Source organism: Lontra canadensis, unplaced genomic scaffold (genome assembly GCF_010015895.1).
Source record: "Lontra canadensis isolate GAN:19392208 unplaced genomic scaffold, GSC_riverotter_1.0 scaffold2, whole genome shotgun sequence".
Lineage (NCBI taxonomy): Eukaryota > Metazoa > Chordata > Mammalia > Carnivora > Mustelidae > Lontra > Lontra canadensis.
The window spans coordinates 1,689,913-1,716,368 of NW_022630996.1; the positions used below are offsets into that span (position 1 = coordinate 1,689,913).

Below are 26,456 nucleotides of genomic sequence, written 5' to 3' on the forward strand. Positions count from 1 at the left end.
TTAAAAATTCAGAACAATGACTACATATATCCTATCTTAACTCATATATGAAAAATACACTACACTGTGAAGAATCATATACTGCTGAAAGTCAGAAGCCATAGCATATAAGATCATATCATTTTCCTTTAACTAACAGTGTATGTCACTACTATTAATACTGTCTCACTTTTACCTTCCAGGTTTTTGGAAAAAAAAAAAAAATGAAACACATAACCACATTGGCTAGAATGGTTCTTACATATGTGTATGTGTGTAGAATATTGAATGGCTCACAAATTGATGCAGGACAAAATCCTACGACCTCTTAAAATGAGAATTTCACAATACAAATGTGTATTTAGAAAGGTGATCAAAATTCACTCCTAGAGGCATTATAGTATATGCAAAAGGATCTGGAATATCCACTCAACTTATTAAAATTCATGAGACCTTAAAAATATCACCCAGCCTAAGAGGGGTGTAAACAGAAAAATGTATTTCACAGAAATAAGAAGCTTATTCTAAATGCACCCGGAAATCATTTTTTTTTCTATACAAGTCCTAAAGATGTTTATCCCATTTATATCGAGGGTCATTTTAGAAGTGGTTTAATGCAGATTATTCTGATGTGCCTTATTTCTCAATAAGTTATCCATAAAATTGTTTTGAATGTGCCTTTCCCCAAACAAGTGATTGCAGCCACAATGCATGTGCATACATAAACAAATTAGGGAAATTCCCATCTATTGGCAAAAACTTATTGCATCAGCGTCCTACATGAGGACAGGAATGTTATCAACTGATAAAAGACAGCATGAGCAAGCAAGAGGGATGGTTATCTTCCTCAGTTTCAAAGGCAGGGAAAAATTCTAGGTTTGTTTGAAAGAATCTAAGTATACTATTGAACTGTGAAACAGTTATGTTTTACATTTATAACTGGAACAGATTTTGAAGTGATTCGGAAAATTAGTGCAACCACTACAACAAATGGTTGAAAATATAGGACAGAATAATCCATTCATTTTTAAGCAATCTCCCCTTTCATGGCTCATTGGACACATGGCCATCATTATGGTAACAAATAATTTGTTACAAGCACTGCAAAGGCACTTGGCACAGAGCTAGGACTACACTAGCCACGCTTTACGTGCCAGCTTGCACTGCACTGTCTACAAACGGCCACTCCATTTGTTGATGGGAAGATACGCCAGAGGTCTGTCCACATTCCTCTTCCCACTTGAGTCGTGTTTTCTTTGCCTAAAGTATTTTCAGATATTTTAAATCATGAATAAGAGGAAACAGAGATAGAATGCATCTGAAAAGGATAGACAGGGACTAAACTCTCTGAAAATTATCATCACAGACTATTCTCACTGAAAAGAATTATGGCCCTGGTTTTGAATACAAACTAGAATGCTACTAATTTTGTGGAATGATTCTAATATAGGCTATTGATAACATACGTGTTTCTAAATCTTCATAACTTGCAAAATTTCTTTACTTATATAATCTCATGTAACTCTCCTAAGAGGCATTATTCTCATTTCTCTGATTAGGAATGGGAGGTACAAAGTGACTCCCCCAAGTTCATAACCCAAATATATGAACCCAGATACTTGAATTCAGGCCTTTTAATTTTTTTAAAAATTTATTTATTTATTTGACAGAGAGAGAGATCACAAGTAGGCAGAGAGGCAGGCAGAGAGAGAGGGGGAAGCAGGCTCCCCGCTGAGCAGAGAGCCCGATGCGGGGCTCGATGTGGGGCTCGATCCCAGGACCCTGAGATCACGACCCGAGCCGAAGACAGAGGCCCAACCCACTGAGCCACCCAGGCGCCCCAAATTCAGGCCTTTTGAATCCATATCGTGGGTTTCACTTTCTGAACACCTGGCTGTATGTTAACCTACAAACACATTTTAGGAACTTTTATTATTTAGATACAAGTTGCTACGATACGTGGTTAAAAAGGAGGTAGAGAAGATACAGTCAAGCTATTGATTTGATATTCAGAAAAACAAAGAATTGAATACATTTATCTGCTATTATTTGCTTTTCAGCTTTTTTAAATGTTTCAAATTTGTTAGAAAAAATGAAGTTTTCTGTGTGAGTATGTGTATGGCAAAAAGCATGTACGTGACCCAGGTTTTTATGTTGTCTAGTAAATTACTATTTTATTTAATATTGCTTAGAGACTATGAACTTATATATTCCTATATTCTATCCTATATTGATAAATATGTAATGGTGTAATTTAAATATTAGAAACATTTCTGTCCTGTGGGATTCTCCAACTAATATATTCAACGGTTACTGATCCCAGTTTGATACCTGCCTACTATGAATGAAAGGGATAAAAACCAATTTAAAATGTCATTAGGAATATATAAGCATTTGCTCATCATTTAATAAAAAAATTTTAAAAAGAAGAAGAAAACCTACATTTACAGTACAGGTAAATTTGTGGTATGTTACTATTCTGCAAAACAATAATGGAAGGTAAAGAAGGCATTCACTCTTAATACCTCAAGTGCCTATTTTGGCTCCCTATATCTGCATTCAAAAACTGGTAATTGAATTTCCCAAGCAAAACTAAATGCAGCCTCATAGCAAAAATCTGCTGGAATTCTTATTTAATGTGATGCTGAATGGACTTTTGATAAGAAATGCTCATACAGAATATTACCTGTCTGTCCTACAGATATATTTAGGTAACCAGAAAACAACTCAAGAGCAGTATGCAAATTCGATTTTCTGGACTACGTAAACGCAATGATTTCTCAGGGGTGTGGGCAATTTTACCAATCTGCACAGATTTTTCTTCTCCATTAGAAAGAAAATTCTGTCAGAAGGAGATGGCACTGTGGATAAAGTATAAAGAATTCTATTAGGCCTCCTATTATCAATGAGGAATGAGAAGGTTTGACTGGTTAAGCACATTTAGCCATCACATCTTTTAGTATGAAATATTCAGTTAAACCATTCTTCAGGAATATTTTCAAGAGCCATTATCTTTTCACAGTCAGATTCTAAAGTCATATTAATGACTTTAAAATCTTCTAAAATCCAATTGTCACAATTTCTCGTTCACATGCTTTGTTTTTAACTTATTTTAACATTATCCAATGGTCATAAAATAACTCAGAATCTCCATATGGATGTTTAATAACAATTTTATAATAAAATTAGTTGTGTTGTTCATCCCTCCTATAATTACAGAAAGAATACCATTGGCATTTGTTAAAAGCAACACTTAAGTGATTGAATTTCCATTGCTTTGCCTTTTTTTCAGGTAATCAATCATTTTAGGAATGGGTAGGGTAAACAACTTTGTAACTATATCAGCTTAAATATTTTTTGGCTCTCTGAAACTTCCCACCATACAGAGTGTTGTCCATCAAACAGCCATCCGAATCTATGTCAGAAATCTTTTTCTTTTTTAAAGATCTTACCTATTTTTTTTTTTTTTGAGAGAGAGAAAGAGAGACAGAGACAAAGACAAAGACAGAGAGAGCATGAGCAGGAGAGGGGCAGAGGGAGAGAGAGAAGCAGAGTCCTCACTGAGCAGGAAGTCCAATGCGGGGTTGGATTCCAGGACTCCGGGATCATGACCTGAGCTGAAGGCAGATTCTTAACTAAGCCACCCGGGCACCCCCAGGAATCTCTTTTACTTAAGTGCAATATACATTACCTTAAACAATGGTTGGATTAAAATAAAATTTAATATTTACATAAGTTTTTCACAAACTTATGTCCAAAGTGTATTTTTTGGTCAAGATTTGAGAATGCTAAATTTTAATCATTTAACGCATGTTAAAACAATCTCTAAAGTACTCAAGAATTTTTAGAAAACAGTGAGTTTTATTTCTTTTATAATATATCAAACCAAGGGACTATTTTTCACATGAATGAGGATTAAACTATTTCTGTCATAGGTTATTAAAGGAATGTAATCATTATGTTGTAGGCTTACTGGCACTAAAAATAAAACATTTCACAGTATGTAGTTTGTATCTCAAACTTGTTTTGATTTCTGAAATTTCATAATTGGTTCACTACAGTTTCATCTAGAAATAATCACCCATCACATACTTATTTTTAATGAAAAAGGTAGGATTTGAAAGGAAGAAACAAAAGGAACACCAGAATGGGAGAAAACAGTAGAATATACATCCTTAACACCATGGAAAAAGGCAGAGAGCTGTGCCTGGAGATGAAGCCTACCTTCAATGCGTGTGATTATTTCCATTGTGCGGTCCTGTCTCTCTCACTCCACGCCTGGCATTTTATGTAAACCCAGAGAGTCCTAAGTCACCCCAGAAAATTCGACCTTTCTCAGCTCTTTGAACTTATGTCTCTGTATTTAGTCAGAATGAACTATCCTTAACTGCTTAGTATCTGATAAGTAACTTAAAGCCCAAAGGCCTCTGCATTTTACCAGCTGTCTGTATTACTACTTTCGTGCATTGTGATAGGAGAAGATTTGACACTCTCACTCATGCGATGAAAGCCTCACAAAAAAAGAAATGTGGAAGATTTTTTGGAGTCTGGTTTGTAGCCCTCAAATAATATCACCAACATGCTAATCTGCTTTTAAATCTGAGCCTTAATTGTCTACTCACAGTTGATTGGTCTATTGGTCAATCTCTTTTTCTCTGCTAAACTTTGAGGAAGGTCTTTTCTAATTTTCTATTATTTGTTTGTGTCTCACAATAAACTTCCTCTATGCCCACCTTACCTATGGGCCAAAAAACAAACTAAAATATGGTTCTCCAAGTTGGCTGTATGTTACAATGACCTGAGGAACTTTAAAATCCTCATGCTTAGGCTGTACCATAGACCAACTAAAACAAATCACTGGGGGTAGGACCCAGACATCCATATATTTTAAAGCTCTCTAGGTTATTCTATTGTATATCCACAGTTGAAAATCACTTTCCTACAAATTGGGCTTGAGACTTTGAATCATCTTAATTGTAAGATGAAGACTTTCCATAAAGAGACATTATCCCTTCTCCCTGCTTCCTACAGCTTATCCATCTCAATATACAACTGCTTTTGTCCTACAATCATGGCTTGATAAAAGTTATTCCTAAAGAACAACTCTGGAAGACTTTTTTTTAAGGTAGATTCCTTACCCAGCATAGAGCCCAACACAGGACTTGAACTCATGACCCTCAGATCAAGACCTGATGCGAGATCAAGAGACAGATACTTAACCAAAAGAGCCCCTGAGGTGCCACTGGAGGCCCTTTTATTACCAGAACATTATATCCTGATTTTACAGGACAGTTATGATCAATGGATACTCCTGTAGAAATGACTACCTACCCAAACTAGGAGCTCTAAACTCTGTCAACCCACAAAAATTACTTGAGGATTTTTAAAATATAAATTCTCTAAGAGTGGGCCCTGATCCAGCTGAAAATTCCTATTGCTCTACCTAATACTGTGAAGGACACAGCTTAAAAAGTGAACATCCTCTTACTCCTTCTTCTTTTCTCTTCTTGTTTAAAATTGATGGCTTTACCTGATTTTGGTTATGGGTGTTTTTCAAAATAATTAAACTAAGGTAGATTCCTCAAAATCTAGTATTTTAAACGAATTTATTCAAGGGTGCTGAATCCTTGATTGGATACACACAACTTTCCAATTTAACAGGTGTTTTTAGAGTGAATGGTTTAAACTATTTTTCTCTCATAATAAAAGAATAAAATGAATACAGAACTGTAATAAGGGTCTAAACCACTAATACAATAATTATATATAATCTATGATATAGGACATTTCTTTTCTTGTCATATATCACTCCTCCTTCTCTAAATTATATTCTCATAATTTCAATATTTTACCTGAGTTGAAGATCTCTGTCTTCAAAAAAAGTTATCATTATCATTCATCTAATTTCTACTTATATGATTCAGTTTAATTGATCTGGGTGTACCTGGAATCCTTATTTTCTAAAAGTTCTTTAGGTTATTCAAACGGATAGCCCAGATTGAGACCCATTGACCTTAACCTTGGATGGAAACTGCAGCCAGAGGAAACTATTTGTTCAATCAACAAGAATGAATGAATGAGTGAATGAATGGCTTCCTTATGGCTTTGAATAGGTAAATATTGACAAGTGCATATACCTCAGAGTGAAGACCAGTAATATTTTAAAATATTTAAAACTGTTTAGGGAGGAGATGTTCAGTGTGGTACCTGATGTGCACCAGAGCTATGGCTGGTCTTCCATTTGGTTTTTCTTTAAAAGAAAACCATTTTTTCTACCTTATTTTTCACTTTATACATAAATGGTCAGTAGCACAGTGAACAGTACTTCATCCGAACAGTCCTGGATTAAAGCAAAATAAAAAAATGAACTTGCTTCTGGCAGGAAGTAAAATGTTTCAGAGTACACGGCCCCCTGCCCAGTGCCTGTCAGTTCATCCAAGCCCTGTTGGCAGTAGACCTTTTCACATGTTGTCCTTTAAAGATTCAACTAAATATTTTCAACAGAAACAGTCTGAGGCAAGTAAGAGTGAGAGGAAATAAGGAATGAAAACCTAAGTCAGGAATTTTTTTTTCTTTCTATTTCATTAACTCATGGTCCAGTATTTTGGTACAATTTGTACCATTTCAGATCTGTACTCCAGACAAAAATACATTAACTTGAAATATTGTGTTCAAAGAAATTCTACTATTCTATTATCATTAAATTATTTATCTAACTTTTTTCCCGCAGGTTTCCACAGTTTTATTAGGAGATGTTGTTTTCTGTGAAATATACTAGAAACCAGGGAAAGGGCACATCCTCTTTGCAAGATAAAGGTTTTCATTTCTGCCATTTAGGAACTGCAGGGGCTGGGGCAGGGCGCACTGGGATTTAGACCCATTTCCCCACTTTTTGGGCTTCACTCACATTTCTTTTCTCTGTCAGCAAGCACCAGAGGACACAAACACAAAGACAAGAAACAAAAATGGAACGATCAACCTTCAGGCAGGCCACTCCCAACCTTCACCTCCCCAGACTGCGCACCAGGACTTGGAGGGGCTGGGGTCACAAATCGGCCACTCAGTTCTGTGTTTGCCTTTCTGACAATGACTCACCCAGATGTTCCCATCCTGATGATAGGGCTTCCAGTTTCTCCCAGTGTCACTGTACAGCATGCGGTACTGGGTCACCCAATCTGAGCTGCTGTATCTTCCTTGGGTTGCAATGGCACTGATCTGCTTCCGATTGCCAAAGTCAACCTGAAGCCATTGATAATGGTCACTGTCGGATGGAGACCATCCCCCAGCACCTGAAGAAGGTTGAGGCAAGAGAGGAAAATGGATATTTAGAGTTGAAGCTCTACAATTGACAATGGATTATGCCACATCTTTCAATTGGCCTTAGCAGTGCAACATTCTACAGATATATTATGGAATGTCCTTTATAGATGTCACTGGGACTTCAACTAATATTCTTCCAGCTGGGTAACATTGATACTCTAACCTCTTTATAGTGCAATTATGTGCTCATTTTCTCCTGAGCAAATGTCTTCATAATTCCTCAATTAGATCTTATTAGTACATGTCAAAGTCTAATTGGCTGAGGGCTGATCAATTTACCATGAATTCTTCAACTAAAAATCACAGGAAAAAAAAGTAACAATTTATTAATTCCTCATGTGAGGTTTTATGTTTGAGTATATTATAAATGAAACAAAAACCAATTATATACAACTCTAAACTGTCTTTTGCATTAAAAAGTTCAGAGTTCAAAGAATACTAGTAGTTCTAAAGATGAGGTCTAATCTTACCTTAAGCTGCATACTCATACTTATAAGAATGAATATGAGAATATGTACTCAGGTAGTATATTTGTTAACACTTAGGAGGTATACAACCCATGCCTCTCGATAACCACATTTTGAGGAAAACAATTTCAGTAACTAAATGAAATAAAACTTCTTTTGGTAAAATATAAAAATTGTTAAATAAAAAAACAATTAAAAAATTACATTAACATAGGAAAAATATTCTTAGTTTATACCACTATATAAAATAACTATGGTTGCATGTAGATATATTATGGAAAATATGGCATAATGCTTAGTGCTAAGGGGAAGTATAATTTTTTGAGTGAGTCTGGCTACTAATGGGAGTCAATGGTCAAAAACTATTCAAGAAAGTATCCCATATACAGTATATCTATATCTGTATCTATCTATCTGTCTATCTAGATAGTACTTTGCAAATAAAAAACTTAAGTGACAATAAAATAATTTATTCTATGAGGACTGTGATAATAGAAATCATTTTGCAAATCATCAGATATATCATTCATTTAATGATGTTTACATGGCTTGTTTCTACTTTCAGCTATGATAGAACACCTCTCCTGCCATAAAAAAAAATCACAAAATTACAAAATGTATAATTCCTTTGTAGGGGTTAGAAAATAGACAATACAGGATCCCTGATCCCAAGAGAAGATGAGCGAATGAGGTGACCCCTGCCAGCTTCCTGACTTTCTGCCTCATTCACTTTCTGGATTATGGTACATGAAAGAGCATCCCAGAGTACAACAGTGTCCTTGAGATGGAGATGTATCAAAATCAAAGCTCCTGAGGAAGCTGGCTTTGGTAGGACAAGTGCAGGGGACAGCTGTCAAGAGGTGGAGCTCTGGAAATCTGCACAGGAGCACCAGTGAGCCTCTAGACTCTAGGCTCTGTTTGAATCGGAAGCTGTGTATTTGCAGAACAAGACTCTACAAGACCATGGAAAGGTCATTATGAAATGAACAACCACCAAAGGGAGCCCAGGGCTGGAAGTAGTCTAACCTCACACCAGAGAAGATCGAGAGAAGTCGTCGAACAAGGCTAGGCATTCAGCAGACATGTCAGAAAGATTAGACTAATTTAGTCCTAAACCAAAGGCTACTCTGGGCACATCTGAATAAAGGTTGGTAACAAGCCTGAAAGACGACCAGTCTGACCAACAATCAAACGAAGTCCTCACTCAGATGAGACTCAACACTTAATTAAGGAAGGCTGTGAAAGTTCAGAAGCTCAACAACATAGCATCTATAATGTCCAGTATAATTTTTTTTAAAATATTAGACATTTTGGGGAGCAGGCAAAAAATGACCTAAACAAGAAAAAATTCAGTCAACAGAAATAGTCTGTAAATAACAGAGATGATGAAATTAGCTGACCAGGACTTTAAAACTGAGCTTATAAATTAGTTCCATTCTGTGAGAGAAAAATATAAAATGTTGAATGAACAATATGAGATATTAATGGGGAAAATATCAACCAAAGAGAACAAAATGGAAGTCTCTGAAATATATATAAATACATAAATATAAATATAAATAACTATATAACTATATATATAAAGCTATATATATATAACTATATATATATATATATATATATAGTTATACATACATAATTGGGGGCGGGGCAAGGAAGGAAATAGAGGAGGGAACAGAGAGAAAGAAAGAATCTTAAACACGTTCCACACTGAGCATGGAGCCTGATGCAGGGCTCAGTCCCACAATCCTGAGATCATGACCTGAGCCAAAATCAAGTCAGTCACTTAAACAACTGAGCTGCTCAGAGTTTTCTCTGAACTATTTTTATACCTGAAATAAAACATGTACTAGATAGGCTTAGCAGCAGCTTAGAAACTGAGAAGAGAACATTAGTATACTTGCACACCGGGCTGCACAAACCATTCGAAAGGAAGGTCAGAGGAGATAAAAGGCTTAGAAATGGGCAGTGCTCCAGTGGCCGGCAGGATAATATTAAGTGTCCTAACAAACAATCAGAGAAGGTAGAGATTGGGGGCAGAAAAAAAAATACATTTTTAAAAATATTTTATTTATTTATTTTAGAGACAGAGCTCACAAATGGGGTGGGGGGCAAATGGGGGGTAAACCCCCCATTTACAGAAGCAGAGAGAGAATCCTAAGCAGACTCCACATCAAGCCTGGAACTCAATGCTGGGCTGGATCCCAGGACCCTAAGATCAGGACCTGAGCCAAAATCAAGAGTTGGACACTCCACTAACTTAGTCACTCAGGTGCCCCTAGTTTGTTTATTTGTTTGTTTGTTTTCAAGTGAGCTTGATGCCCAGCGTGGATCCCGAAACAGGACTTGAATTCATGACCCTGAGATCCAGACCTGAGCTGAGATCAAGGATCGATCATTTAACCCACTGAGGAACCCAAGCACCCCTAAAAAATACATTTGAAGAAACAGTGGTTGAAAATAGTAAGCCCAGCTATCTGAGGAATTCAGAGCTACAAGCGGAATCAATACAGAGATAAACACACCAAGTTTCATCCGTAATCAACTGGTAAGAAAAACAATGCTAATGAGAAATATCTCAAAAGTAGCCAGAGGGCAATAACATCTTAGCAAAAACAATGCAAAACAAAAGACAACAGAATGGCATTTGAATGAATGCACTGAATGAATTTGAATTGTGCAGCCCTGAATTCAAGTACACTAATGTTCTCTTCTCAGTTTCCAAGCCATTGCTAATCCCATCCAGTACATGTTTTATTTTAGGCATAAAAACAGTTCAGAGGGAAGCCTGGGCAGCTCAGTTGTTTAAGTGACTGACTTGATTTTGGTTCAGGTCATGATCTCAGGATTGTGGGACTGAGCCTTGCATCAGGCTCCATGTCCAGTATAATTCCTCTTGAGGAACTTCCTGGGTGAAAAAGAGGCACTGTATCCAAGGGCATGCCCCTTCCTGGGGTTGTACACTTGCAGTGACCGGTCAACCAGGAGTTTGAAAGAGCAGTCCTTCCGCCTGCCCCAACTTGGGAAAACTGGCGAGTCATGGTGGTCTGCAGAATTGGTCGAAGCCTCCACTGAGACTATATTGCATCTCACCTTCTCCTTCTGCCTCTTTCCACTTCATCCCTTTCCCTGCCATAGGTCTCCATCCCAAAAGTACTCTCTAATGAATTCCCTACATGTTCTTCTCCATCTTAGAATTTGTAACCTGGGGAATCCAGTCTGCAATATCTCCTTGGAACCACTCTTCTTCTTTTTTGTTTTTTTTTAAAGATTTTTATTTATTGATCTGACAGACAGAGATCACAAGTAGACAGAGAGGCAGGCAGAGAGAGAGAGAGGGAAGCAGGCTCCCTGCTGAGCAGAGAGCCCGATGCGGGACTCGATCCCAGGACCCTGAGATCATGACCTGAGCCGAAGGCAGCGACCCAACCCACTGAGCCACCCAGGCGCCCCATCCTTGGAACCACTCTTCTGATAATCTCACTAACAATGGGAGTTACTTGTCTCTGTCCGTGTGTGTGTTATCTATATGCTGTTTTTCCCCTATTATAGTATCTAATTTTCCTATAGTCATCTATCATCCACATACCTACTTTACCTAGAATTCTGTAAAATGTTAGAGGAGCTGTAGATGAATTTCTGGGATAATAACATACCCCATCATCAAGAGATTATAAATATACCTTCTTATCTGTTAGATATATTGTTCCAAACTTAGGGGAAATTCTATAGCCAACTGCGTAGAAAATTCTATGTATGTATTACCAAAGCATTAAGATGATTTGGTCACTGGAGTAAATATGAAGTTATTGCAATGACTGAAGAGGGGCAAATGTAAGCAATTAATTGTCCAGTAAAATTAGAATATTTCTCATAACTAGTCCTCAAAAAAAATTCCAGTATAAATTTTCTCAAGTTACACATTTTTTACTGCATTACAATTTTTTAATAAGGAGGCAATTAACATACCACTACTTAATCCCATTAATCTCACTACTTCAAAAAGTAGAATTTAATGTCAACTTTAAGGGAAGCAAAATTCTAAAAGAAGGGAAAATATAAGTTAAAAGTTATTTCTTTGCAGAAGTACACGTGGAGAGAATAGTGATTAACCTCAAGGGAAGGGCAAATGTCAGGCTTTAGTGAAGAACATGGTAGAAAGATCGATGAAAAGTTTCCTATTTTTCTTTGATCTATAAAGCAGTGTAATTTGGGGAAGTTGATTACTTTGTTCATTTAGCTTGTGAAATGTGTAACCTCTATTGATCCAAGGATTAAGGATGATAACTCTTTCATCACAAAAACCTCGGGAAAATGGTATATAAGAGAGAAGTGTTCCCCAACATATTGCGGAGAGTATGAGAGGGCAAATGCATTCCCAATGGATGTTGCGATAGCTCAAAGGAAAAAATCTCCAAAGTTGAAGAGAAGGTAGAGGAGGTAGAAATAGTGAATAGTCATGAACTCCTAGTTTCTAAGAGGACAACACTAACTCTTACTTGGAAATAACAGAACCAAAAATATCAGCTGATAACTAGTACGTTGTTAGCATGAACTGAAAGATGTGCATTTATATAAAACTCTTACCATTCTCTAGACAGGAAGAATGCTGTTCCCTCCCTTTCCTTCTCTCCCTCTCTTCTTCCACTTCCCTTCATCCCTCCCTGTCTTCCTGTCTTTCTCTTTTTTCTTTTTTTTCTCTCTCTCACATGAATACACCCATTGTGTGTGTGTGCATGTGTGTGTGTGTGTGTGTGTGTGTGTGTGAATTATAAAGATACACAGCGTTTATAGTGTAGTGTCCTACTCTACTGTAGTTGAGTAAGAAATTATAATAGAGAACCTGGAGAAATGGATGAAACTAGTCCTCTAAACTTACTGAAAACTTATAATTAATAATGGCCATCTCTGTTTTATATTTTATAAACCAGTACCTCTGAGAGAAAAGGAAAACTTAGTAGGTGTTTCGAGAGAGGGCTTGAAATTTCTTTTCTAGTGATAAAGGTCTCCTGCCTAAACATGATGCCCAAGTGGGTGGCTGTAACACCACCACAGATTATAAACCTAGATTCTAATTTAAAAGAAAAAGGTAGAAAAAATTTTTTCAATTAAGTATAATACTACCTTTAATAACTGGTTGAAAAATATGTATCAGATGAAAAGAATAAATTGAAGATGAGACTTTCAGGCAAGATCGTATTATGAGTTCTGGCTTGGAGGCTTCTTTCTGCTCCAAATACATAGTATTTTTAGATAAGATAGATAAAAAGAAAATTGAAAAGACATAGCCAGGATAAAAAATAAGATAAGCATCTCCATGCACAAGAAATGCAACCCAGGGGCACCTGGGTGTCTCAGTGGGTTAAAGCCTCTGCCTTCGGCTCGGGTCATGATCCTAGGGTCTTGGGGATGGAGCCCCGCATCGGGCTCTCTGCTCAGCGGGGAGCCTGCTTCCCTTCCCCTCTCTGTCTGCCTACTTGTGATCTCTGTCTGTCGAATAAATCTTGAAAGAAAGAAAGAAAGAAAGAAAGAAAGAAAGGGAGAAAGAAAGAAAGAAAGAAAGAAAGAAAGAAAGAAAGAAAGAAAGAAAGAAAGAAAGAAAGAAAGAAAGAAATGCAACCCAAATGCAAGGTCATGGGTAGGACCAAAGCAGAGGCTGGCTGGGTCAGGGTCTGGGAATACACAGAGGCAGCATCCACCAGCTCCTGGGGAATACTGATAAACATAAGTCTCTCCATGTGTGTCAGAGAAAGGAAGCCTGGGTCAGGGCTGAAAATTAAGACTGGCTCAGGACTAACTCGCTTGGGAAACAAGACTAAAACAGCCGCTTACTGACTTAGAAATATGGCTTAAATGAGACTGTACCCAGAGAACTTAGAACACAGGAAGCATCTGGGTGCCTCAGTCAGTTAAGTGTCTGCCTTCTGCTCAGGTCGTGGTCCCGGGGTCCTGGGATGGAGCCCAGAGTTGGGCTCCTTGTTCAGCGGGCAGTCTGCTTCTCCCTCCTCCCCCGCCCCCAAGTAAATAAAATCTTTTTTAAAAAAGGAAGAAAACAGGTATATATGAGCTCAGCACCACTGACTCGGTGACACACTTATGATTCTCTAATAACACGGCCAGACAAAGGCAAAAGGTCATCCATGTAAGATGTGGTTCTGGACTGGGGATGTGGGAAGCTGCACAGAGAAAGTCACAAAACTATCAGGCAGAAAAGGAGGTGAGAGACAGAGTCAGAGAGAGCCAGAGAGGCTGGCTATCAAGAAGAGTGTGGAAACCAAAATTTCAAATCACAGGAAAGAAAACAAATGCCACAAAGTCAGATAATAAAGTCAAAAGTTCAATGGAAATTAGCTCCAGATATAAGAAACATTAAGGAGCAGTTGAAATAAATATGTCTCAGGTTTTCAAAAATATAAAAGTAATATATCCATTAAAAACAGCAGTAATGATCAGATTCAACCAGGGAAAATAAAGCATTTACAGACAGATACTACAAAGAACCGAAAAGTGGTCTTAGGGATAAAAAAGTGTAGTCATTCACAGGGAAAAGAAAACTCCATCAGAGGAAAATCCACAATTCACATATTGCCTGAGAAAGAATCACTCAGCTGAAAGGTAATATTGCAGGATTCACACAGAAGTCCACATAGGAAAAAACAAAACACATTAGAATTCAAGAACTTTGGCTTTTGACCAAGGTGGAGTCATAGGGATTGAATTTACTTTCCCACCCGAAACAATGAAAAAGCAGTAAAAACATATAAAATGATAGTTTGCAAGACCATAAGATATGAGGCCATCAAGGGCTGGAATCTCTGAGATACGGAACAAAATGAAGCGAGCCCTACTTCCCAGCTTCGCCTCTTGAGAGAGTTTCCAGGCTGAGGCATCAGAAAGAACCCAGGCAGAACATGGTGGAATCCTTGAGTTGAAGACAGAGAGCTGTGAAACCAGGTGGCTGGAGTCAGAAGCAGAAGAAGGAGCAGGGGAACCTCCTCAAAGTCTTCAGTTGAGTAATGATTAGCATACACGTATGGAGAAACTACCCGGAGCTGAGCAAAGAATCACCTGAATGGAGGAAGGTACTTCTTTGTACTACTTACCGTATGTTCCCACCATCCTCTTCCTAGGGATTTTCCCAAAAGAAAACAAAGCCTGTGAACATAACAAAGTCCTGTGCACGATGTTCTTAGCAGCCTTCCTTGTAATAGCCCAAAGCCAAAAGCAACTCACATGTCCATCAACAGATGGCAGATAAACAAATGATGTATATCCATATTGTAGAATATTATTCAGTAATCAAAAGGAATGGCCATTGATACAGACTACATGATTAATCTGAAAATAAAGGACCAAAAAAAGTGCATATGGTACAATTCCATTTATACAAGATTCTTGGAAAGGCGAAGTGACATATAGGAAGAAAAGCAGATCAGTACTTGCTGGAGGAAGGGGAACAAGGAGGGGAAAATGGGTTACAGGGACGCCTGGGTGGCTCAGTCAGTTAAGTGTCTGCTTTCAGCTCAGGTCATGATCCCAGGGTCCTGGGATCAAGCCCTGCATTGGGCTCCCTGCTCAGCAGGGAGTCTGCTTCTCCCTCTCCCCCTGCCTGTGTGGGTGCTCTCTCTCTGACAATAATTTTTTTTAAGAAGGGGGTTACAAAGTTTCAAAAGTAACCTTCCTGGGGGTAGTGAATATAGTCATCATCTTGATTGTGGTGATGGTTTCATAGGTGTAACATATATAAAAGTATCATTGTATAATTTAAATATGTACCTATTAGAGTATATTAACGATACATCAATAAAGTTGTCAAAATGTGTAGACAAGGAGAATAAAGATGGAGTTTCAATGATAAGTTTAACAAGTTCTAGAATAAAACAAATACATGGAATATAAACATTTGAAGAAGTCGTGATTGAAATTTTTTCAAAATTGAGAGGAAAAAAAGTCATGATTCCACAGGTTTAAAGAGACCCTCTGAACATTGAAAACATGTAGTGGAAGAGTATTATGAAAAGTGTATTTTGAGGTGCAAATGAAATCTGGTCTAAAATAATAAGACTGATGAAAGGCAATATTTGAAAAAAATAAAGTTTAAGTAGACAATTGAGAATTATCTCATTGATTAAAAAAAAAAAAAACCCAGCATCTGAAGAAGCACAAAAATTTTCCTGCTAATGAGCTCAGATGTTATTTACAGTGGGACATAAACAGCTAGAAGGTGTGGAGTCTGACCTACTTAGAAGAATTAGATTAGACTTCAACCAAATGTAGATACTTGTTGATCTGAAGCCAGAAAAGAGAGCCCCAGACCTTAATTAATGTCTGTTGTGAGCCAGAGAAATAAAAATGGCAATGCCACAATCTATTCCTAAAATATGGGAAAATTAATGCCGCTATATTGTTAAAACAAGAGTATGAAAGCACATTTTGAAACAAAACAAAAAAGAAGTGATTTTATCAGACATTATTAGATAACAAGATGACAGAATGACTTGTCTCCCTTTTCTATTTTCTCCAATGAAGGCAAGAGCTTTCACTTCATCCTGGGAGGGGCAGAACTAATAACTGAGTACAGGAATTATCTCCTGTGACAAGGTAGGACATAAGCAGAGAGGCAGAGCTGCTTTAACTTTTTTGACACATTCAGCCTATATCCCAAAGCACTGGCATTATTCACCCATCTAACCTAGCTTCTTTCATATTTATCAAAGGAGCTGCCAGGAAAGTAAAGATAGCCTCCCCCCAACATGCACACATTAAAAACAAGGGACTTAGTGAATCTAGAAACAAAAATAGATAGGAAAGCTCTTCTTCAAAATCTGGCATGTGGGTTATGAGCATTTAGAAGTAAGGAGAAATGGGGAGTTGCTGACACTGGAGGTAGTATTGGGGGGCTATAAGGATTTCCTTTTTGAACATGTTCTTGTTACTAGAACACAGTAAATTCCATATATATATGCCTAACTTGATTTTAGCAGAGCATTTGGCAATATCTCTGATAAATATAAAATGGTAAAATGTGGTCTGGAAGATAACAGTTTTGGGAGCACTCAAAATTGGTTAATAATTATGCCCCAAATATGTTGATTAATGACTATGTCAACTTAAAGAGAGCTCCCTAATGATGTGCCACAGGCTTTCATCCTGTACACTGTCATTTTTAATATTTTTATTATCTAAGGCATGGAAGACATGCTTATGAAATTTGTCAATTACATAAAGCTGGAAGAGAGACCTAATAGGATAACTAACTAAATTATGATGCAAAATGTTCTTGACTGACTGCAAATCTGAGCTTGTACCAGCACAATTTGCTTTATCATCAGTAATAAACCAAGATGGCCATTACGAAAAAATGTATTATCCATTTCACAACTAAGGTGTATAATGCGTGGGAATAAAAATGCAACCTTAATTTACTTTGTGGAAAATACAGTGTTGAAATGATGGCATCTATAGTACCATATATTTGCAGTATTACTTTCAAAACATTTTTGATACATTTTTATTAAGGTTTTACATGTAAATAGAAAAGTGAAAAAACCACAAACATAGTGTGTTAGAAATGATCTCAACAGTGAACATAACTGTGTCATCACCATGCAGATCTATAAAGAAATCCTTGCAGCAACCCATAAGCTCTCACAGGGTCCTTTTCCAAGTGTGGTCACCTTTCTCTCCCCAATGAATTGCTCTAGATTCATCTACGGAATTGAATGTAGCAGTATATACCAGGTTGTAGATTTTCTTTCTTGTCTGATGTTACATTGTATAATACTTCTCTTTGTGCGTCCACTCCAGTGTTAAACACCTGGATATCTTCAGTGTGGAGTTACTAGAAAGAATTTAGCCATCAACATTTTTGTTCATGTCTGTGAACACCTATTTGTGCCTTTCTGTTGGGCATATACCTAGGAGTGGAATTTTGGGTCCAAACATGTTTGTATTTTTAAGTTTAGTCCATTTTCCGAACAATTTCCGAAAGTAGTTGAGCTGAGTTTTACTCCTGCCTCCCCAAACACACATGGTAGCATGGTCATGAGTTTCTGTTTCACCATATCCCTACCAAAATTTAATGTTGTTAACTCTTTTGTTTGTTTGTTTTTCAAGTAAGTTTAGTTTAGACATTCTGACTCAATGTAAGTTTAATTTTCATTTTCCTGATAACTATACTCTGTTAATACAACAACTTATTATAAAATTATTGTAAATTATGACATAGGTGTTAAGGGACACCTGGGTGGCTCAGTGGGTTCAAGCTTCTGCCTTCGGCTCAGGTCGTGATCTCAGGGTCCTGGGATGGAGCCCCGCATCGGGCTCTCTGCTCAGCAGGGAGCCTGCTTCCCCCTCTATGCCTGCCTCTCTGCCTACTTGTGATCTCTCTCTCTGTCAAATAAATAAATAAAATCTTAAAAAAAAAAAAAAGACATAGGTGTTATGAGTGCAAGGATAGACAAATAGACCAAATAAATAAAATATAGATTCCTGAAACAAAACCACATGTATACAGTGCATACCATCCCATAAGCTATGGCACAGGTAATAAAAGGAAATAGTAGAGAAAGGAGGTATTTTCTTTAATAATACATTTGAGGTCATTTGGATATCCACATGGGAAAAAAGTGAAGTGTGGATTTTTCCTATACTGTACTTAAAAATCAGGTTAAAATAGGTAGATCCAAATGTGAGGGGTCAAACATTAAAGTTTCTAGAAGACGGTATAGGATAATAACATCATATTTCTGGAGTTGTAAAATATTACTTGAACAGGGCTCAAAAGCTCTAGCTATATAAGAAAAGATGGATAAATTAGTATTAAAATTAAAACTTGTTGATTATCAGAAGACATTAAGAGAGTGAAATGGATAATCACTGATGAAGGGATGGTATTTCCAAACATGTAACCAACAAACATTCATATACAAAATGTATAAGTAAGTTCTGAAAATCAGTAAAAGATGTTCAGACAATTCAATCTAAAACAATGATCAAGGACTCGTAACAGGTAATACACACCCACACAAAGGAACACATGTTATACAACATATTAAAAAATGTTCAACCTTATGGGATTGACATTTTAAGACAGACAAAAAACTAAGAATTTTCAGAGTAACCAAAATGAAGAGAGCACCTAATTTCATCAGATTTCTTTGAAGGGACCAAAGATGTTGAAGCTTTACAAGAAAAAAATCAAGGGGTGACAATTTCCGTCTTCTACTATTTGAAAGAATAAAGTTTTTCAGTGATGCAAGATAATGCCACAAACTCCACAAATGTGCACCCTAATGTACATAGATTACAGAGCTTTAACTCATATTCTTGAAATTAATATTTTGCTTCAACTAAGTGAAAAAATTTACTTCCTGGTTCAACCCTCGGTTGCATTTGTCTACCCATAGAATACTCATTTTACTGCAAATTCTTTATATTTTGGAATTTGATCAAGAAAGAAAACTGAATATCAAACTGATTTTAAGAAATCTGAAACAAGGGTGCCTGGGTGGCTCAGTGGGTTAAAGCCTCTGCCTTCAGCTCAGTTCATGATCCCAGGGTCCTGGAATGGAGGCCCGCATCGGGTTCTCTGCTCAGCGGGGAGCCTGCTTTCTCCTCTCTCTCTCTGCTTGTCTCTCTGTCTCTCAAATAAATAAATAAAATCTTTAAAAAAAAAAAAGAAATCTGAAACAAATAATTTGCTGGGAGAGCAAAAATTTCCTTATTAAATATAGTTGCTCCTTCAAGGGACTTACATACTATGTTATGAAAATTTGCAGGGAGGTCCCTTTATAATGTTGATAGTATCCAGATACGAATCACATCATCAAAATCAGTAAATTTCTTGGAATTAGGCAAAATTAAAAGCAAATCTATTGAGGTTTCTTTACATATTCCTCACTTCAGAGGTAAATGACTGAGCTGTGAGACATAGGCTTACTGCAAAGCAAGTTTAATTTCATATATTAAAAAATATATATTTCCAGGAATTTCACAGGTCAATTATATTTTAAGACCTTTGATTTAAGCCAATTTTTTTAATGTCAAATATTGCTCTAAGAATGTGCTGTAATAGACAAGGAAAATGAAAGCCAGACACAAGAACTATATTGCTACATGAAATTGCATAAAGGCTGGATAGCAGCTGAAACTAATGTGAGCTCAAAATTAGGTATGATGAGCTTCCTGTTCTGCATAGAAGCCAAAGTATGATTTCTATTCTCATCAGAAAGAGTAGATCTTCACAGGAAGTTAACCTGGGCCAGGGTATAAAAGTGAACACATGTACACAAGTTTAATTAATATAATATAATTACGTTTGATTAGAAAATCTTGAATGACATGCTCTGTAATTTTTAAATTTCCTAACCACACAGTGTATAAGATGTTCTTATTTTTTTTTAAAGATTTTATTTATTTATTTGACAGAGATCACAAGCAGACAGAGAGAGAGAGGAGGAAACAGGCTCCCTGCTGAGCAGAGAGCCCGATGCGGGGCTCGATCCCAGGACCCTGAGATCATGACCTGAGCCGAAGGCAGAGGCTTCAACCCACTGAGCCACCCAGGCGCCCCTCTTATTTTTTTTTTAAATGTCTTGGAAATACTATAACAAAGAGAAAACAGATGTTTTCTGTGTGCTACTTTAGGTGGTGGTGTCAGGAAAAGAAGACTGAAATTACAGGTAGTCAGAATTCAGTATAACAATTTAAAAAACATCATGGTAACATCAACAATAGAGTGGATTATTATAAGTAGTGAGCTCCCCGTTATTGGGATTATCCAACTGAAAGCTGGATAATAAGAATTTCTTCAAAGGAGAGTTTTATGTCGGATGGGAGGCTGGACTAAATAGCCTTTCATTTCATTCACAAAGAAAGTTGGAATGCAATACAAACTATTATGTTGAATTTATAAGCAAAACTATCAAGTGATTTTTATTTCTTATTGCCTTAAAACTAACAGCTATCCAAATTTTGGTTGATCTAGTTTATTAACATCAGGGGGGATATTATTTATACTATCGCTAAGTGACATTTGAGTATATATTACCTTTATTAGTAAACAGTCTGGTTGTTTGCATTTTTACCACGAATAACTTCCCTGGTTTATTCATTCAGCAGATATTTATAGAGTCCTTCTGCTAGCCATTAAGGGTTTTGTGTTTTGTGTGTGTGTGTTTTAAAGATTTTCTTTATTTATTTGAGAGAAAGAGAGAGAGAAAGAGAGTGCTCGCACAAGCCGGGGGAGGGGCAGAGGGAAAGAGAGAAGCAGGCTCCCCGCTGAGCAGGCAGTCCAATGCTGGGCTCCATACCTGGATCAGGACCTAAGCTGAAGGCAGTTGCTTAGCGGACTGAGCCACCCAGGAATCCCTGTGTTTTGTTTTGTATTTTTTTTAAATAATTTTTTCATAAGCAGTTTACTAGACCATTTTTTACAAACCAGGATACAATTTACTTATTTATTTGAAAAATGTATAAAACTATTCTTTATTTAATGAAAACTTTAGTATTGGCAAAAGCAGTACCTAACATACATTTAAGGTTCACAGAAATGAGGTCTTCTGTGCAAAAAATAAAAGCCAATGAACATATTATAACCAAGTCAAAGTCACTGAAGTCATTTTCCCCTCTCTGCAACTACTAGGAAACTGCTGTTTCATTCTTGCTTATAAGAAGAACAGAAGAGCTTCATGTCATACCCCAGTATCCCTCTGCCCACGGCACCCTGAATGCAATTAGGATCAAGGAATTCCTTACTTTGAATTCCTAAAAAAAAATTAAAAGTTATGTGGGCAAGACGGCAATTTTGTTTGCATCCTACTTCTTTACTCTGTATTCTTCATCTCTGGCATGCATGCCTACCAAAGTCTACAGAATTTTGGAAACAGCATGGTTAATTAGAAATTGTTTCCCAACTTCCTTGGTCAAGTGCATATTCACTGGGTTTGTCCCAAAAATGCCATCATCCCCAAGATACACTTCTCTCTGATGAAATAAGAACAGTAAAAACATTGTTCACAACACGACTCACATAATATATTGTTCAGTGAAGGTGGAGCGGTAAGGTTACGGGTTAAAAGAGCTTCAGCATTCAGACATGCAACAGTCATCTTTAGATTATTAAATAAAAGTGATGTCTATTTACAGAGAAGACTGAGGGAAGGATGTAGCTGCAGAAATCAATTAAGTTGTGGGACTCAAAACAGATCCTGAACAAGTCTTTAAGTCAAGTCTGGATAACCAACTCTGTGAAACCAAGGACCAAGTTTTATCTGCAATTTTTTTAAAAGATTTTACTTATTTATCTGACAGAGAGAGAGAGAGAGAGAGAGAGATCACAAGTAGGCGGAGAGGCAGGTAGAGAGAGAAGGGGAAGCAGGCTCCCCACTGAGCAGAGAGCCCGACATGGGTCTTGATCCCAGGACCCTGAGACCATGACCTGAGCCGAAGGCAGAGGCTTAACCCACTGAGCCACCCAAGCACCCCTTATCTGCAATTTTTAAGTACCACTGCTACCCATGTTTCCCTAGACCAAGGAGACTCTGAATAAATATCTGTTAATAGAGTGGATGCAAGAATTAATTAAATAATAAGTGAATATGTGAAGGGACAGATTGACAAATAAATGACATTCTGGAAGAAAGAGTCCTGAAACAAGAGAGAAAAATCCTTGGGGCTAGTTGTATGACATGGAAGAAAGGCACAGATCATGAAAGACAAATAATATAAGTTGAACTGTAATAAAAAATACATAAATATATTTATTTATAAATATATACATATAAATATATGTATTTACAAATATTCATGAATTACATTGTATCTTCAGGAAAGAACTGAAATTTTTGTTAAAGCACTCATTGTATTTAGGCTAACTATTATTATTATTATTATTTTTAGATTTTTTATTTATTCATTTGACAGACAGAGATCACAAGTAGGCAGAGAGAGGCAGGCAGAGAGAGAGAGGAGGAAGCAAAGCAGGCTCCCCACGGAGCAGAGAGCCCGATGCGGGGCTCGATCCCAGGACACTGGGATCATGACCTGAGCCGAAGGCAGAGGCTTTAACCCACTGAGCCACCCAGGCGCCCCTAGGCTAACTATTATTAATATTATTTGTGGCTTAAGATATGGTAAGTGAACTCTCACTCAAGAACATGTATTTGTTCATTCTTGAGAATCGTTTGGTTGCCATCATCCGTTAAATCTTTATAAATTAAGTTTTTAGCCATTATCCTCAAAAGGTCCTTGGGTTGAATCAGAACTCTTGTGCTCAAAATACATAAAAATGGGGAAGGAACAGTCATTTGGAATTCAGTTTTAACATGTTTTACTTGTCTGTGGTTATTATTCATACATAAGCATGCCCAAGACTATGAACATATCCACCTTCCCTTCCTCAGTGTGGTGGGAGCAAATGGTCTATGTGGGTCGGGAAAGTGAGGGGACAAGGTCTCTGATGTGCTAGAGATGAGCAAGGGCTTTCTCATTCCATGAGAGATGGGCAGTCCTGGCGTTGGTCTGCTCCAGAGGTATTGAACAGACTTGACTGAGGGAGTGCACAATTCAAAGTGAAAGTTTTAAGAATCCAAATTTAACTCATCGTGATAGAAAATCCCTTTAACTTCTGCAACAGCTTTTAGCTAAGTGGCTAAAATTAAGTCAATTTCAAAACCGATTCTCATCTATATCATCAAAACCTAGTCTCTAGCTAGTATTTTATATAAAATAAGGTACAGTTATTTATTACTGTTTCCTTAACTTAAGAAAGAAAAGGGTCAGAGGCACATTTACAAAATGAAAATGTTCTCACTGGTAACTAAATATAGTTTATTGTTTATTAACAAAATTATTAGGGATGCAAGTAACATCTCCATGCCATCTGCCTCAGGGACTCCTTTATTGAAGCCTCGTTATTTTCTGGGGCAAAGCCTCTGCCATAAAAGAGATTGCTGGAAAAAATGCAGAAGAGCGAAAAAGAAGTGTGCGTATTATCAGGGTATTAGCAAAATCTGTTATGGGATATGCAATAATGCCAATTATTTATGCAAATAATATATGCAAAACTAGGTGCAAAATTGTCTTTAGTGTGTACAGTGATAGTCCATTGATTCTCATACATTTTATATATACAATGATCTATGCAACAATACAAAATTGCCAATGATCTATGCAATGATATAAGGAAATATCTTGTATACTCAATGATTTTCAAGCTAAGGTCTACATGAAAGTACAGAAAGATGAGGCCATTTTCCTGTGAAAAGATCATGACAATTGAGACAGATATTTCTACTGACTTGAAGTAAGTGGAAAATTGCCTCATTTCTCCACTTTTTACATTTGTGCACTCCATCTCTATGATGTAGCGATGTGAAATGTTTGAAAACATAGGTTTCTTCCTCTGCTTTTGTTCCCTTCCTTTTCCTCTTTTCAGAGATAAACTGCAAAGAGAATATTTCCAAGATCAATAGCGTTAAATTTAGTAAACATACCCGTTAGATCAAGCTCAAATGTCTTTTATAAGTTCTGTGATCTTCCCCGTAACTCATGCATAGTAAGTGACTCCTTTCTCTTTGACCAGCACTTTCTGTGCACATTTTTATTCTAATCCCTAACCGCCATTACTGGAAGGCAGGCATTACGCCATTCCCAAGCTCAGGCTTAGAATCCTCAAAAGCCCTATGAAAGTATGTGGCACATCGCAGGCTCTTAAAAAAAAAAAAATACCTGCTATAATTACAGAATCTGTTTTAGTCAAGAGAGGAGATTTTTAGCATTCATATACTTGGCAACATAAACCTATTTCACCAAAAAAGTTGTGGGTGTATTTTGATATAAATAGAAAATATTTATAGTAGTTCCACCTCTTTAGGCTCTGAGTGTGTAGGGAAACAACAGTAGGATATGTGTGTGTGTGTGTGTGTGTGTGTGTGTGTGTGTGTGTGTTACATCTATATAACAGATGGGTCTTAGAAATACAGTTGTTTTTAGTACAATCTTCTATAAATGGCAACTTCATATATATAAATCCATCAATTCTCCTTGCAAAGAACTCCTTTAATAGATTTTCTCATAGTGTAATCTTGAAATCGGCTGTTCTAACAATGCAATAGGACAACTTCAAGAAAGAAAGTCAAAAACAGTATCAGGACAAAACAAAACAGATCCAAAATGCTTTGTATACTTTCATAAAGTTCACATCTTTCACTGTCACAGGAAGTCTCCCATCTCTCCATAACCACCACATCACTAATTTTGACTCTTCAAAATAGGATTGTATCTTCGGGCTGAGACTGAAGTATTATACTGTAACAGAATGAGCAGTGGACTCGAATCAGGAAGCAACAGGACCTGACAGCAGACAGGTCACACTACCGGAATAAAAGTAGCATCGACGGGGTGGCTTAAAAAGAAATTTATTTCTCACAGTTCTACAGATGGGGAAGCCTGCATTGGAGCAGCTGGCAGATTCATGTCTGATGAAAGTCCACCTCTTGGCTCACAGATGGCTCTCTTCTAACCGTGTCCTCCCGTGGTGGCGGGGGTCAAGGATCTCTCTGGGGCCTCTTTTATAAGGGCACTAATTCATTCATGGAGTAGCAGCCCTCATGACCTGATGTCCTCTCAGTGACATCACCTCCAAATACTATCACGCTGGTTTCAGTGTATGAATTTTTGGGGGGACGTGAACGGCAGGTCCCAGGCTTAGTTATAAAAATAAGTTTGTGTTACCTTATGGAACATGGTGTCCAAATGAAAAGCCACAACATTATGAGTCAGCCATGATAAAAATTAAGAGAACTCATAAATAGTATTTGATGAAAAACCTTGGAACAAGAGTATACAATATTGTTGGCACAAAGTCTTTGATAAGTAATGTTCTCACCATTTTTTTAGCCATCTCATTCACAAAAGTTCTCATCAGAAAAACCCAATGATTGTAGGAGTAGAACGATGAACAGTGTTAGAGATAAGGGTGGGTGGGGCAAGTTATTTATCTAATGCAATTTAAAACTGTATTTCTCTTTTGGTCTCTCTTCTCTATCTCTTTATATTTACTGACATACGATGAAAAAGCAAGAGATTAAGGTATTCAGTTGCTAACTAGACAGTTTTTTATTAATTCCTCAAAATGTAATCTTGTAATTTTGTGATAACCACAGAACTGTAAAAACCCATTTGTTGTAGGAAATTGGACTTTTATATTTTAAGCTGTAAGTGAACGCCAGTCTTGTATTATCTAATTTATCACTATGAAGAAGAAGGAAAAGAAAAAAGAAATTCCACATCGCACCCGCCTTATGGTACCTGGCCTGATATTCTGTACACTATACCTGTGCTTTCGTAATTCAGAAAGCGTGAGATGCTCTGGATTTCTCCATGAACACTGTTCGTAGCATCTAGCAACTTCTGATCAAATTACAATGGTAGTTTTGTTTTATGCTGGAGATAAAAATGCCACTATAACTGCTACATGAAGAAAAACATTGTAAGGGAGTACAGAAGCTACAGAGGAAGGAAAAAAAAAGTCACAGGAGAACTGATTTAAGGCATGTTGTCAGTGACCAGATAGACGAGAAAAGTGACAGAACAAGCTGTTAGACTTGGTTTTAGGGTGAGGCTACCAGTGGCAATGGTGAGAGAAAAGAGATCAAGGATGGCTTCTGGATATTTTGGCTTGAGAAA

At 37.1% G+C, this 26,456-nt stretch overlaps 1 protein-coding gene across 1 annotated transcript in view; it reads right to left on the reverse strand.

The window, feature by feature from the left end:
- CNTNAP2 (contactin associated protein 2) overlaps positions 1-26,456 on the reverse strand; it is a 1,928,204-nt gene that overhangs the window by 1,295,599 nt on the left and 606,149 nt on the right. The window contains exon 3 of the mRNA XM_032866749.1: positions 7,075-7,268. Within this exon, the coding sequence (XP_032722640.1) occupies positions 7,075-7,268 (194 nt within the window). The remainder of the gene's footprint in view (positions 1-7,074; positions 7,269-26,456) is intronic.